The 17006-nt window shown below is 35.3% G+C and overlaps 1 protein-coding gene across 1 annotated transcript in view; it reads right to left on the reverse strand.

The window, feature by feature from the left end:
- LOC150104152 (uncharacterized) overlaps positions 1 to 17006 on the reverse strand; it is an 84181-nt gene that overhangs the window by 23871 nt on the left and 43304 nt on the right. Inside the window, exon 4 of the mRNA XM_090397297.1 lies at positions 2119 to 2220. Coding sequence (XP_090253423.1) covers positions 2119 to 2220 — 102 coding nt within the window. The remainder of the gene's footprint in view (positions 1 to 2118; positions 2221 to 17006) is intronic.

A 17006-nucleotide genomic window follows, 5' to 3' on the forward strand; every position in this document is an offset into this window, starting at 1 on the left:
CAAGATATCAGGAAAAAAGACTCAGGAGAAGAGAAGACCAAGATCCATGTGGAATGATGCAGTCAGCTGCATCTTAGAAGATCAAAATGCAAAATCTACAAAACAGAAAACTGGCCAAATAAGATTCTGGAATAAAACTATTGATAAGAAGTTGGTAATAATTGTGCAGCAACTATGCAGTATTATCACAGTATCACGTGTACATTACTGGAGGATAAATATCAGGAAATGATGGTGTTCTATATAAATATGATACATGAAAGTAACTTGTTTCAATCACCATTAATGATAGTCACTATTATTTATGTATTCAAATTCCATGAAGTTCAGTTATGAACGTGCATTGAGTTACTGATACTGGTTCACTTGTAGTAAGAACTATAACATGATTACTAAGAGTAACAGGCATCAGTTCTTAGTAAGGACTGTAACATGATAGGATATCACAGGTACACACAGGAAAGATACACAGATGATGTAATGAATGGAGGAGTAGTTTTAAGTATTCTAGCTTATGACATGTAATATTGGAGTAGAATATCCACAAGCAGCTAATATTTCTTTTGAATTAAAGGTTCTATTCCGCTGTTGTCTTATTCCTTTCTGAAATTTTAGGAAGAAAAACTGTTGATATTTAAAATACCAAGCTGAGAGTGAGGATGGAGTTTAGTGCTGATATGTTCTGGTGTACTGAAATCTTAATGAAGAGCTCAGTTTTAGCAAGATTTGAATTGGAGAGATTTTGAATTGGAATAAGTGTTGAAATCCTTTATTCCAACAAAAATTATATCAGTAGCTGGATCGAAGCAGCAAGTTTTCATATCAAGTAAATGGAATCCGGTAGTCTAACCATGGAAAATATGAATAGAAATCGCAGAAATCTACTTTGCAACATAATAGTGCTAAAGGATATGAATGAGGGTGATATGAAGACATTCTGTAGCAGAAGACTTGTTCTGAATTATGAATTACTTAAAGGAGAGCTAACATTACAGTGTACAGTATTGAAGAGTTATGGATTAGAAAAAGATCAAGAGTTGTATGAGAATGATTAGACTTATGTGGTATTCTGGTGGGCAAATAAACAACATGTATTAAATAACGTTCACCTGGTCTCTAAGTAGAAAAGGAATGCATAATGAGGTACAGAACATAAAAACTATAATAAAGGTTTTTGCAGACATGTGATATACGGATAGTTACACAAATTGCTACAAAGCAAAAGTGTATGTCGATGGGGGGATATGTGTGTGTGTGTGCACGCATGAGGGAGGAAACAAATTGCTACAAAGCAAAAGTGTGTGTGCATGAGGGAGGAAACAAAGTTATGCAACAGTCAGGTCTATTTTGCATCTTCAATAAACAAGAAACTTTTACTTTTTGGATAGCAAGATATGCCATTCAAATGATGGCCAATGGTCAGCACATTCATTTTGATTTGAACCCTCAACCTGTTGGTTGAGGGTTCAAATCCCACAGTATACACTGATGTTGTAATTGTCTTTAGGTTAGAGATAAATTTCATTGCCTGATGTGAGACAACTGCTCTGCTTATTGGAGGCATTAAATGGCTTGCAAAACTCTAGAGCAGAATTTAAAAATGAAACTGTAAAAAATGAAAAATACAAAGAAATATATGAAATGAATTCTAAATTGAAAAAATTTCCTTAGTCTATGAATAGTATGAATGTATATTTACACAAGACTTTCATGGGTGAGAGTCATAAGACACGCACACTGTTAAAAGTAAGAAAAGGTATAGGAGAAAAAAAACAACAACAATAAAAAAAAAAAACGAATTTTAGGAATATCAAAATGAAGATATTTATCTTTTTCCTAACAACAGCGTAGCAATCAAATAGCATTTAAGTAGAAACAGTTTTCACTAGGAGAGAGATGAAATTTGTATCCATAAAAATGGTGCAGTAAATATTTTTATTTCAGTTAATATAGAAATTGCAATACACTTAAAGTCATATTTAGATAAATATGACTAATACTTAATAACCTTAGATAAAGCTAAAAAATGTAAATAAAGAAACATGATATGCTCACTGATAAAGAAATGTTAATAATTTCTTTACTTTTTATTACAACATAATAAAAATAAAATCTTACACTGCTATATGCAGATGCAACAAACCAAATACCCATCAACAATGTCACCAAAATTTCTAAAAGCATCATAGTTATCCATGGCAGCAGTAAACAGCGATTTTCCTAGAATTAAAAGATATATGTACATTAAAAGGCTAACACTGAAGACTGCAAGAAAGACAAACTGAGAAAAATTTTATTTATCTAATGATAACTAATTTGCTTAACCAACCACCTGTAAAGCTATTTTTCTTATATAATACATAATGATTTGACTCACTGAGTGTCATTTTTTTTATCCCTATGCCAGTATTAAATATTTTCTATATTTGATTTCAATAAAATACCAGTTCCATGTTGACAAATGTAAGGTTTACACTTTAGCCAGAAGAAATGGAATACAGTGTTATCCCATTGGACATACTGCAAAAGACAAGAATAATTGTGCCTTACGATGTCAAAAGAAAACTGCTGGCATAATGAGACTACTCTTGAAAAGTTGGGATAAAGAAATGACAGTAGCATTGTAAAAAAGGTATTAATTAGGCCAAATTATAATACTGTGCACAAGTTATAGTCTTCTGGATATTTAGTAGATAAGGAAATGATAAGAAGGTTCTAAGGGCGAGTTACTAAGGGTGTTGTGACTGCAGAATCAAATGTGAAAACACTGAAGGAATGCACTTTAGAAAGCTTGAAAAATAGGAATGGAGGGATAATATGATAACATAAGTTGGTTGACAGGAATTCATTAGTTAAATGAATGGGGTGGGGGGGGGGGGAATTACAGAGTTGCAGGAAGTGCTGGTATAATAAATTATCCTTGAAACTGAATAAGCAACTGTCAGCAGACAAGTGAGAAATATTGTTTACATGGAGTGGGTGAGGGCATTGTTAGGCTGGATGAACACACTAACATTCATTGTGTGTTCAAGATGAGGTATGATATTTATTACTGCAGAGAGTAGATGAATCCTTTTGTGATGAGTCACCTAACTACATAAAGGTCTTTCTTATATAGTGAGACCTATGGAATGTCGATAATTATAAAATCACATATGTACCACAGTAGAAAACTATTTATTGTGCAAATATTTCATCTGACATATCGTAACACACCATCAATGTGAACAAAGAACAGTAAGGAATTTGAACAAAAACAGTAGCATGCTTGCATTAAATCAGAATTTCTCTCTCCCTCTATATATATATATATATATATATAGATGTAACTGCATGTTTATTAAGACTATTGAGCTGAAAAAAATATTTAATAATAAAATTACAATATAGTTGAGGATAATAATTTCCCAAGTTTTAAGAACCAGTTAGGCAGCTATTATAATTAAGGTTTGGTTGATGAATAAGGCACTTTCTTTCTTTCTCTGATGCCCTACTTCATCAATCAAACCTTGATATGAAGGTTGAAACATTGAGTGTTATTTTTCTAAGTTGTAAGTAAAGGATGTGTTCTAACCCTTTCTTTTAGTGTTACATGGTGATCAGCATTCATTTTAGAAATTATGGACTTTACGTGTTATAAATAACTCTTTTAATATCCTGACTCGATCTTCACATTAAGATCATCATCTGGAGCATATACAAATATACAGGACAAGCTAAGTTACATTACATACAGTAAGCTAGAAAAACAATGAATTGATCACAAGTTATTTTACTGGCATGACCTCTAGTGAAAAAAAAAAAATTTAATTATTTATAAACTACATCAAGCTAAATTCTATTTCTGATAACATGAATAAACATTCTTTCTTACAGATAGTTTTCTTTCAGTAACAATGATGTCCTGCTTTTAGCATTACAATTGTTATTTTTGATTTAGGATCATGGATTTTCTACAGTCCTGTTTATAGTTGCTCTTAGAGAGGAGCAGGTCGAATATATGCCTTCCATGTGTTTGGGATTTTTAGACCATCATTATTGTTCAGATTGGGGTGGTTGGTAATAATCTCACAGGCTTCTTTAAATTTGCATTCATACCATGTTTTGGTGTGATGTAGACAACTAGTGCTGTTCCAGTCAATTCTATGTAAGGTGTTCAATTGTTCTACCGTGTGTTTTTGTAGCGATAGATTCTATGCAATGAATTGACCACTATTTAACCCTGAGAGAGAGAGAGAAGCACATATAAAGATCCCTCTCATCATGCCCCAGCATATTGATCTGCTTTCAAACGGAAGAGCACAATGTCCCACTATATTTCCAATTAAGCTACAGAGGTGCTTACATATATACATACATACATACATACATGAACACATACATACATATAGATATACATATATATCTCTATATATACACCATCTATATATGTTCAAAGGACTCAAAGGTGTCTGTATTTGTGACTGCACACCAGGGCTATTAACTCAAATATGATGCAATATTTATGCATCGAAAAGTATCCTCTTCATGAAGCATTAGTATGTTGGGTTTGATTTTAGGAGTCACACAAAGCCATGAAACAATCAGGGGAATCTTAACTGGAATAAATGGAAAAATATAATATTGGTGATATTGCCATTCCATGAGTGTGTGCCACACACCTAGCATACCCTGAATATATGGCCCTAATATATATATATATATATATATAGCAAATCATACAACATCCATCCTTCCAGTTTCCTAAACACCTCACTTTTCATCTTGATTAGCATACCATTGCAATAAGAGATGTAATGATAATTGTGACTTAAAATACTGAAAAAATGCATGCATTCCATTTTTAAAAATGATTTCTCTGTTATTATTTTTTGTTTTAGAACCTTATATTCAGTTAAAAAATAAAAATGTTAACTGGAAAAAAACAATGGATTTAGTACTACAAAATGCATTTTATAGGATATCACACACTTTTTTAGTACAAGAATAATAACATATAAATTTCTTCTTTGTAGAATGCACAGTACATGTAAGAATTCAACTCACTTTAAAAAAAAAAAGAAAAGAAAAAAAGATGAACAGACAACCTGATGTGACTATACAATTGCAGACAGACAAATTTAAGGTTTGTGAAAAGAGTGTTTTCAATAATATGGTCCCCACCAGGTGTGATACTGCCACTATGTTGGAAAAATATTAAAACAAAACAAACATATACAACATCAAACTAGCAGTATACAAGGTAGTATTCAAACCAGCTTTAAGGTATGGATCCAAGAGTTGGGTTAGAAATAAAGCCATTGATCAAAGAGCAGAGGCCCTGGATATGAGGGCTTTGAAAGAAATTAGAAGAGTGAACCAATAGCATCAACAAAATCTATTAAAAATGAGGATATCAGGAAGTACCTTGACATTAATAGCATTCAAGAATGTGTCAGCAGAGCTAATCTAAGAGGTATGGCTACTAAAATAGAATGGGTGATGAAAGGCTAGCAAAATAGCACATAGCCACAAGAAATTTATTATTTAATAAAGTATATAACCATATACAGTCATCCCTCGACTTATGTCCGGGTTCTGTTCCATCCGGCAGGACGTAAGTCTAATCGGACGCAAGTCGACATTAAATCAACAGAGTTATAGGGGTTAGGGACTTAACCGTAATAAGTATACTGTCATGTTAATTTTTAAACCTTATTATCAAACTGTAAATTTGTTCATAGCAGGCAAATGCAACATGTACTTTCGTTTCTACTAATAAGTAGCATTCAATATTGGGGTCTATGTTTTCAACCATTTTGAGAACATCATTAACTGCAGAGAACATTTCTGCAAGACCCTGCACTGTGAATTGTTTAACTACTCTCCTTGTTTTTCTTTTCCGTCTTCCTTTTCTCGTTTTTCCTCTTCTGCAACAGTTGTTTCTCCAGTTTGATCAATTCTTCGTTGTTCAACTCTTCAGAGGAACTTTCTATGAGTTGAATTATGTCGTCATCATTCACTTCGAGATTCAGATTGTTTGCTAGGCCCACTATTACAAACTTCCAAAATCATGCATAAACCTTTTTAATGTTTTTTCCATATGCCACTCATACATTGAGAGGTCACTTCATCTCAAGCTACAGCAATATTTTTAATAGCATGATAAATATTGAATGTTTTCCAGAATTGCATGAGAGTCTGGTCATTTCCTTCAGTGGCAGAAATGGCTTGTGAAAAGTTGTCTGTAGATAATAAGCCTTAAACACTGCAAGAACTCCCTGATCCACCAGTTTGATCAATGAAGTAGTGTTTGGAGGGAGAAACCTAAAACTTGAACTTGGTGAAGATCACCGCTATAAGACTTACAAGAAGGATGACATGGAGCGTTATCTAGAATTAATAAAATTTTAAATTCTACATTTTCTTTCACACAATACTTTATTTCACTTGCATAACAGTTGATTAAGGCATCCTAAAACAATTTTTGAGTCATCCGCGACTTCTTATTGCTCGATAATGAACTGGGAGTGTGCTTCCTAATGTTTTTGAAGATTCATGGATTCTCACTGTGCCATATCACAAATGGTTTCAGTTTATATCCAGCCACATTACCCATAACAGAATCTTAATACAGGCATTAAGAGCTTTGAAACTAGGTATAGATTTCAGCTTTTTGTGGATGAATGTCCGCTCAGACATTTTTTCCGAAACAAGGACGAGACGTCTCATCCATATTAAATAATTGCTGTGGCAAATAATTTTCCTCCATAATAATTTTATCCAATTTTTCCGCAAACTCCTTGGCAGCGTTCTTACCACTTGCAGATTCCCATACATTTTCACATTATGCAGTGCAAAAGTCTGCTAGTCACAGTGCTAAGGGGTATGCGCTTTTGGTTCAGGTCCTCTATATATAGCTGAAAATGTTATTTATTCCCTTATGGGATCACGGATGCATCTTCGAAAGGACATAACTCGAACGGATGTAAGTCGAGGAATGACTGTATTTCATCATTAATTTCTTGATATGTATCCCCAAGGTTCAGTTTACTATGACAGCACTACATGATTAAGTTTACATTATTATTAATCTCCTATCAACAATTTTCTTCCAAATCAGTCTATCACTTGTGAACACTCCAACATTGTCATATCTAACATTATGTGCTTCTAAGCTACTTCTGACTGAATCAACCCATCTAGACTTTGGTTTTCCTCTGGGTCTCTTTCCTACCATCTTGGCATCAAACACCTGTTTTGTTAGCCTTTCCTCACACATTCTATTTAAGTTGCCATACTTCTTAGATGCATTCTGAATACTAGTAATGTCAAGGTGCTTTCTAATATCCTCATTTTTAATATGATTCTGCCATCGGTTCACTTCCCTAATTTTTCTCAGAACCCTCATGTCTGTGGTCTCTGTCTTTGATCAATGGCTTCATTTCTAACCCAACTCTCAGATCCATAATTTAAAGCTGGTTTGAACACTGCCTTGTAAACTGCTAGGTTGAAGTTTTGGCTAATTTCTATCTTATTCCATATAAATTTATTCAGTTGGCTACACACCATACCAGTTTTGTTTATTCTGTCGTCTATTTCCAGATTTAACCTGCCATCTTCACTAAAAACTGTGCCTAAATAGCTGAAATATTTTACTTGTTCTATAGGATTTCCATTTACAATGCAGCTGAAGTTTTTTATGCTCCTAGCTATTTCATGGTTTTGGTCTTTTTATTGCTGATTTTTGCCAAATCTGTTACAGCTGTTATTCATTTTTTTTTTATTTAATTTTTAAATCATGTTTATTTGGAAGCTTCCTATAATAGTTCAATATGTTGAATAATCATATGTGTAACCTAAGAGCAACAGCTCATATTCATAAAGTTACAAAAATTTATGTAATGCATTTTCATTATATACACATATGTACATTCATATAATATACATATTATTATTATAATATAATTACATAATAAAATCACAAATAAAATAAAATTTCATCGTACAGAGAAAGTTGCATAACAATTAATTAGGAACAAAATAAAACAAAGCAGTTAAATAGCATTTAAATTTTACATTTTATGCATAAGACTGATCTTTGAATACAAATATGCTAAAAACCAATAATTTATACAATTATTTTGAACAGAGCTTTCTCATTTCTGTGGGAAAATAAATACTCTTTGATTAGAGTTTTGTATTAGTTTGGGTTAGTTTCATTTCTTATTGTTAATGGTAGTGTGTTGAATACTTTTGGTGCTAAATAAGTATAATGTTTGTGTATTGCTTCTTTATTTGCTTTTGGAACTAAAATTTCCTCAGTAGACATATTCCCTTATGTCTACTAAGGAAAGTATCTTTTTGATATTTACGTATTCATTGTCGTTTTTTATGAATGGAAAAGAATATCCTTGGTTTACGCCAAATAGAGAATTGTCAGGATCAGATTTTCACTTTAAAACAAATATTTAGTTAGAGAATCCTAGAGATTTGCACTAGATGTGTTTAGGAGTACAACATTATCTGCATAAAGCAAAGTTTGACATCTAATTCTAATATAAGCCTAATGCCATTTTTTTTCATAATATGATCTATATAGATGATGAGTAAGAGTGGAGATAATGTGTATCCTTGTTTTACCCCTGATTTTATATCAAACCATCTTCCTGTATTTCATTCAATTCTAACTGCTCACTGACAACTTAAATACAGACAATGTATTGCTTTCACCTCATAATTGTAGTGTCTTGAAGAGATTTTCTCTGGGCACTAAGTCATACTCCAGATCTACAAAACTTAAGTACAGGTCCTAGTCATATTCCCACAATTTCTCAACTATTTGTTTTAAAGTGAAAATCTGATCCTGACAATCTCTATTTGGCCTGAACCAAGGATGTTCTTCTCTAAGTTTCATTTCCACAGTCTTTCTCAACCTCTTTTCAAGTATGCTTACATAAATCTTACCTGAAACACTTAGTAGAGAAATTCCTCTGTAATTCTCACAATCAGCTTTATTCTCTTATTTACGGATGGCGCCATAAGAGCTCTACTCTAATCATCGGAAATTCGACCTTCTGATCAGGCCTTTTGAATTATGCAGTGCAGCTACTGTAAAACTTTTAAGCAAAGCAAAGAGCTAAATTTGACATCTCCAATTCTAATATCAAGCCAAATGCTACTTTCTTTCAAATTATGATCCATATAGATGAATAAAAGTGGGGATAATGTGCATCTTTGTCTTAAAATCAGCTTTATTCTATTTTATACAGATGGGTATTATGAGATTATGAATAAAGCATAATTTCATACCATCATCTGTTCACTGGGCATCCAAAGATGCTGTATGGTCACTTGCTCTGTGATGTGCCACACCAGTCCTCGCCACATTGTCCTGTTGTATGCTTTTCTGGAGGCTTCAACTCTAATTAGATCAGTCACTCCACATACACACATATCCATCAATCCATCTCATTAGCAGTCTACCCCCCCCTTCCTCTTTTTCATAGAACTTTAACCCTCTATTACTGTTCTGAGAAGTCCTCCTTCAATCCTTTCAATGTATCCATTGAAAGGACATCAATTTTATATCTGCTACACCATACTACCCTAGTATGTAGCTGATATCTTGCTTATGTAATCTATTGTTATTCTACTGTTTTGAACTGTCACTTCATCAAGGATGATCTGTGAGTTTTAGATTAAAATATTTAGTTACATAATTTATTAAGTAACTAAATATAATTTTTTGTTATAATTTTCTGCGGAAGTAATTTATTTATTTTTTTTTTGTAAACTTAAATTCAAGGAATTTGCCCATTCCAGCTTTAATGTGTTTTTCCTATTTTTAATTTTGATCTATATATTTATTATTTTATATAGCTGATACCTTTAAATCCTATATAATATTCTTTCAGTTTCTCTCTGTATTCCTTCTTTTCATTTAAACAGTAAATATTTAAGTTTTGTACATCCTAATAATTTCTGTAACTTGTATTTTACTCTGGTCCTTTTTTTTCTTTAAAACTGATCATATTCTGAAAAAATGCAGAATGAGAATGGCCATTGTTTTATAAAATTAAAAATGGGCTTCCTCAGCTTTTTTCCCCTCATCTATATCCCTGTCTTTTAGATATATTATCTTACAATATAAAAACTAAATTGTATCACTTGTTCAAATTATTTGATCTTCTAAGACTATTTTTGAATCTAATATTGTCTTTGTGTCTGAATGATTTTTTTCCCTTAAGATTTTTAGACTGTTGGCTTATTTTATTAATTCTTAAACTAATCAAAAAAAAATTTTTATATAGCTTTCACCTATGAAAGGCTATTTTATTTTACAAAATAACATAACCTTTTCATAAAATAAAATAACTTTTGGTTGTTTTGGTTGGGTATTCTTGGTCATCTCATATGCAGATGAGGGTTCCACATATGAGAGGCAGTTTGATATAACCATATTTTTTTAGGTTGGGGTAGTTGGTAAGAGCCACAATAGATTCAAGGAAAAGCCTCTCAAAATTTAAATTTGCTTCAGTGGAGTAATTATAGGACTTTAGGCCAGCTCTCTCTCTCCTCTTCCATCTTTGTTACTGAAGTGTGCCTGTATGCACATCTGATACCAATGTATTACTATTATTACGGGCAACTCCAGGGAGTCATTAGACTCATCGAGGGAGGCCCCAAATCATATTCATCGCAACTATTTGACATTCATACAGTATCTATCATACCTCGCCTTAAACTCATTCACTGTCACAGCATCCACTACAGACTCAGGGAGCGCATTCCACTCATTCACTACTCTAAAAGTAAAGAACCCAGCTCTAACACCTTTACTAACCACACTGTTGCCCAGTTTCCATGGATGTCCCCTAGTCCTCCCACAACCAGCCCTGTTCTCAAAAATATCTTCTGAATTAATTTTATAGAAACCCTTCAGTAATTTGAATGTCTCAATCATATCTCCCCTCCTCCGCCTATCAACCAATTTTTGCAACCCACAAATCCTCAACCTGTTCTCATACGGTTCATTCCACAGACCTGCTATCATCTTGGTCACTCACCTCTGGATCCTCTCCACCTCCTCCCCATCAAGAAGAAACCTAGGTGACCAAATCTGAGCACAGTAGTCTAAATGGGGTCTTATCAAGGCTTGATAGAGAGGAACAATAACCTGCTTGTCTCTACTTGTCAACGTATTCTTCAGCAACCAAGTGATTTGATGAGCTGTTTTGGTCACTTTTGCAATGTGTCCCCTAAATTTCAATTCCTTATCTACCAACACTCCTAAATCTCGTGCCTCATCAATTTCCTGGAGCAGGGTTCCACCAATGCAGTAAACTGCCGCCAATCTTTTCACCCCAAAATGCATAACCTTACATTTTGCCACATTAAACTGACATCCATTCTCCTTAGCCCAGACCTCCAATCTATCCAAATCATCCTGCAAAATTTTGACGTCATCTGCATTCACTATTGCCCTACCCAACTTCGCATCATCCGCAAACAAATGAACTGTTCCTCTCAGATCATTTCCTATATCATTTATGAACAAATTAAACAGCAGTGGTCCAAGAACAGATCCTTGTGGCACACCACTAGTCACAGGCCGTCTTGTGGACTCTACTCCCGAGTAAACCACTCTCTGATATCTATCCGTCAACCACCCTCCTATCCATCTCACCAACCCTATGTCCATTCCCATATGCTGCAATTTACTGATTAGAATTCCATGTGGAATCCTGTCAAAGGCCTTGGCAAGGTCCAGTAGAATCACCGTAAACCCATTACGCTTTCAGCCGTCACTGAGGCATGACCTACCCTTCACAAAACCATGCTGTCCCCGATACAGTATCCCATTTTCTTCTATCCAATCTTGTATTTTCCTCTTGACTATTTTCTCTAAGACCTTGACAATGATTCCTGATATGCTAATCGGTCGGTAATTTACAACAGCAGTCTTGGAACCACCTTTATGCAGTGGAACTATTTTCCCCTCTTTCCACCCGCTCGGGACTAACCCAGACCCGAGACTCAAATTAAACAAAATGGTCAAGGGTACTGACAATTCTTTAGCTGCTTCTCGTACAACACGAGCTGGTATACCATCCAATCCCACAGATGTATTGACATTGAGGTTATGCAATAGACTACTCACCTCCACTTCATTAACCACAATTCCCGTATAATCTACTGGTTTATTCATTTCTGCAATGTCACCACCTGGATGATATACTTTTGCAAAGTGCTCACTCAGTAACTCAACTATCTCAACTGATTCAGTTACCTCCCTACCATCGGCATTCTTTAAAATCAATCTGCCATGTACATTTTTCCTTTTACTTGCTACATATCTAAAAACTGTTTAGGATTCTCTTTAGCCTGCATGGCCAATGTTCTTTCGTAATCCTTTTTTGCTTTTCTTACCACACTCGTCACCCTTCTGGCCTGCGCTTTATACCGTTCATGTGCCTGCTGGTCACCCTTCTCCTTAAATTCCCTCCATAGTTGTTTCTTTTTTTGCAACTCAAGCTTAATGGTGTTATTCATCCATTTAACCCCTACTTGATTTATTATTCGGACTCTAGGTATACAGTCAGCCATTGCTTCATGCAAGCACTTCTTAACTACCTCCCATGCACTATCAACTTCTAGTCCTTGCAGTTGTACATGCCATGGCACTGAACCAATCAAACTCCTAAGCTTGTCATACTTTCCTGCCCGATAATTCCACATGTACCCTGTCTTAATTGAAAATTCTACACCTTTAGCCACCTCCCAAGTTAAGACCCTATGATCACTCTCACCGATTGGTGGCAATGTGGTCATATTTGTTACAGCCAAATCCTCAGATGTAATTACTAGGTCAAGCACTCTCTGACCCCTAGTATTTTCCATTACATGCTGTCGCAGATAGTTATCCCTTAATAACCGAATAAAATCCAGTTCCTTCCTCCCGTGTGTCCTCTCCTCACTCCAATCAATGCGACCATAGTTGAAATCTCCCATAATAATCACCCTCCTTCCACCCATTTCTTCTATTTGCTTGTGCATACTGTCACCACCATCTTTTCCATCACCTGGTCTATAGCAGCACCCAATTGTATATTTAGTTCTGCTAGCCACAATCTCACACCAAATGGCCTCAAATGTGCTCTTTTCTCTATCCTGCAATTCAACTTCTATTCTCCTTGGCTGGAGCTCATCAGCTATCATCAACAATACTCCTCCCCCCATTTTATTCTCTCTGTCATTACTGAACACACTATACCCATCACATTCAATCCCACTAGTTATATCATCTACAGTCAGCCATGTTTCACTAATACCTATAACCTGTGGTCTGGAAGTGCCAACCATGGCCAAAAACTCTTCCTTCTTGTTCCTAATACTCCTAGTATTAGTGTACATGAATTTAAGACCCCCATTAGCCCCAACCCTACCTTGATGTCTTATATTAACTATCCCACTCTGATTTGTTGTCCTTATTTGCTCTGGCATATTATATTCATTCTTACATTCAACTGCCTCCATAATGACTCTATCTCTACCCCCCCCCTAACAAATCTAGTTTTCCCTGAATTTGCACATCCACTACATTCAGCAACACTTTCTCAAGTCTTCTTACACCGTAACCATTCAAATGCAAGCCATCCATCTTGTATAGATCCTTTCGCCCATCAAACTCACTCCACACATCCACAAATTCCACACCACTCGTCATACATAACCCACGCATAAAGTCATTTGCAATTATAGCCCTCCTTTTAAACATTTCACTGTCATACCGTGGCAAAAGACTAATCATTCTAACTCTCTCACTCTTTTCTTTTGCTACCTCAAACAATTCATTCAGGTCTTCTATCATTTCCATTTTATCTCCTTTCAAATCATTCGTACCTGCCACAACAATCATTTCTTTCACCCTTTCCTTTTGCTCTCTAATAGACGCAGTTACGTCCTTTATGGTCGCACCAGGTTGGTACGATTTTGTCAAATCCTCTACTAACACATCTCGTACTAACGAGTCTCCATACAGCACTCTATCCTTCATTTTGTTCATGTTCACATTCATACGTCTATTTTTCCTGTCATACCTTTTATTATTGGTTGGTTAATTCAGTCTACTTTTGTTCATGCACTCTAGCTGCTGTTTTGCTCTTTCTATCGCACTATTCAACAACGCGATCTCACTCGATGCATCTATCTCATCTTTTTTGTTCTCTGAGAAACCATTTATACTATCATTCACACTTTCTACATTCACACTCTCACAATTTTCATGTACAACCTTGCCGTTTCTTGTCATATCCCTATTTCCTTCATTCTGAAGGTTGACAAAAATATCACACTCACGATCTGAAATACACTTCAATTCCGCATTCTCCCTACATTTTCTACACACATTCAATCCTTTATCATCATCTAACCACACTCCGACCGCACTCCGCAAAGCGTACATTTCACAGCTAGTACACTGACTCATTTCTTTTATGCTACCGTTCTTTGATAACGATGGCGAACCTTCATTACTGGCCGCCATTTTCCTACGCACAGGTGCCATATTTATCTGTAACGTGTTTTGTCAAATTAAACGTTATAACACACCAAAAATAGACGCACTAAAATATTCCAGGCAAACAAAACAAAACTACACAATATTAAGTAATTTGTATCGATAACTGAAAATGATACTTATCTTATCTGGAGCTTGCACGAACACTACTCATTACGAATTCATCTAGCGGCGACTTCCCGACATAGATTATGTTATAAAACACTTTAGTACACTAACCACGTTAATAAAGCTCTAATAATATACCAAAATTAAACACTTAAGTCCATTAAATTGAATCCAAAACACCAATAAATCAACAAAAAACACAAATCTCTCAGGAGCTCTCCGATAGCACGTCCGTTCACCAATGACGTGCTATCGGAGATAGCACGTCATTGGTGAATGGACTGAAATGTCCTATAGATTTTGCCTTTCAAATTTGAAAGGCAAAATCTATAGGACAGTAGTGAGACCAGCTGTGACATATGCTATGGAAACTGTGGCCCTGAAGAAAAATAACATCAGCAGGATAGAGGTAGAGAAGATGAGAATGTTTAGGTAGATGTGCAGTGTGACCAGAAAGGATTGTCTCGATTATTTGAGAAATGACTATGTGAGGGGGAAATGGTGAAAGTTACGAACTTAAGAGCAAAGATACAGGAGGCAAGGTTGAGATGGTTTTGTCATGTGATGAGGAGGAAGGACGAATACATGGGAAGAAAGGCCATATAGATAGTGCAGGGAAGGAGGCCAAAGAAGAGATGGAGGAAGCTGGTGAAAGAGGACTTGAAGATGAAGAACTTAGATGTGGTTACAGCCCAAGACAGGAGGATGTGGAGGAGACTCACCAAAAACAGTGACCCCCCACTTAAGTAAGACAAGCTGCAGAAGAAGAAGAAATGTATAGTCCACTGAAGCAAATTTAAATGTAAGAGGCTTTTCCTTGAATCTGCTGCAACTCTAAACAAATATGGTTGTACCAATCTGCCTCTCATATGGGGAATCCTTATCCCAACCAAAGTCAATAGGTGGTGTAATTATATGACTTTAGATCAGTCTGTCTCTCTCTCCTATTCCATCTTTGTTATTGAAGCATGCCCACATGTGCACGTTTGATAGCAATATATTAATCTCTGAAGATGTCAATTTAACTTTGGGAATCTCCTACAAAACTGCAAAGTCCACCATAAAAATGAAATGAAAGTATAGGTCCATCTCCATACTTCAGTTGGTATTGACAATAACCTGTGGTTAGAAAGAAAGGTGCAAGAAAAATGCACAAAACGGAAAAATATTAAGTTATACACCACATCAATAATCCAGAGGTATCTGGGTGTTTTGTAACTTATTGAATTTCTAAATATGGATCATCACACTCCTGTTTTTTGAAGATGTGTGATCAGAAATCCTCTGCAATATACTACACAACTTTAGTATCTACCATAGTAAGTGTGTAACATCTAATGTTCCCAATAATGTTTTTTTGTAACAGGAATAAAATGTTGAAGTATATAAATAGCTTACTCTATTTACAATGGTGATTTTTATCACTTGAGGAGCAATATGGTATGCTGGAAATAAGTTTTACATCATATCACATGAAATCACATAACCTGCAAGAAGGGCAGCCCCTTTCATCACATTTATCTAATACACAGGGTGTCTCAAATTAAAGTACCCCTATTCAGAGCAATTTGTAGAGATTAAAACTTGGTGGTACCCTAACCAGATTGTGGGGAAGAGATTTTGAAAATAAATTGAAAAATGACTTCAAAAAATGACCAAAAGGGGAAATATCGTTATGAGCAAGAAAGTGAATTTTGGATACCATGTGAACTGCAAAGCAGTATAAAAGAAGGAGCAAGACTGACACAACAGTTGTTTGACTTATGCAATGGGTCTCACTTTGCCTGAACGTGCTATGCTTGTGAAGTCTATAGAAATGAGAAAAATGCTGCAGCAGCACTACGTGAGCACAGACATTTCAAGACTTTGAGAAAAGGCACAGTGACAAATACAGTGTGATGCATGGCTTGAAGAGACAAGTAATTTGACAGTCCAACCTGGAAGAGGGCATAAATCTGAAATTCTGCAAATGACTAAAGATATTGCAACTGCAGTCAAATGATAATGTCTAAGTTCATGCAGTATATGTGCAGTCACAAGACAATTAAATTTGCCATATGAAGTGGTATGGAGAAGTTTGTGTAAAGAGCTGCAATGCTACCCATATAAACTCAGCTACAGCCAAGAGTTGCAAATGGGAGATGCCAGAATCCAAGAGATTGCTGGCATGCACAGAGGTTGACAAGGACTGACCTCGGAATATCCTATGGAGTGATGAAGCATGTTTTCATGTTTCTGAAACAGTAAATACTCAAAACTGCTGCATCCTGACTATAGAGAATCCTCATGATTTCAACAAGTTCCCTTACATTTGCTAGAAGTCACAGTACAGATAGGA

The sequence above is a fragment of the Typopeltis vanoorti genome, chromosome 8 (genome assembly GCF_054136105.1).
Source record: "Typopeltis vanoorti isolate ZY-2024b chromosome 8, IOZ_Tvanoo_1.0, whole genome shotgun sequence".
Taxonomy (NCBI): Eukaryota; Metazoa; Arthropoda; class Arachnida; order Uropygi; family Thelyphonidae; genus Typopeltis; species Typopeltis vanoorti.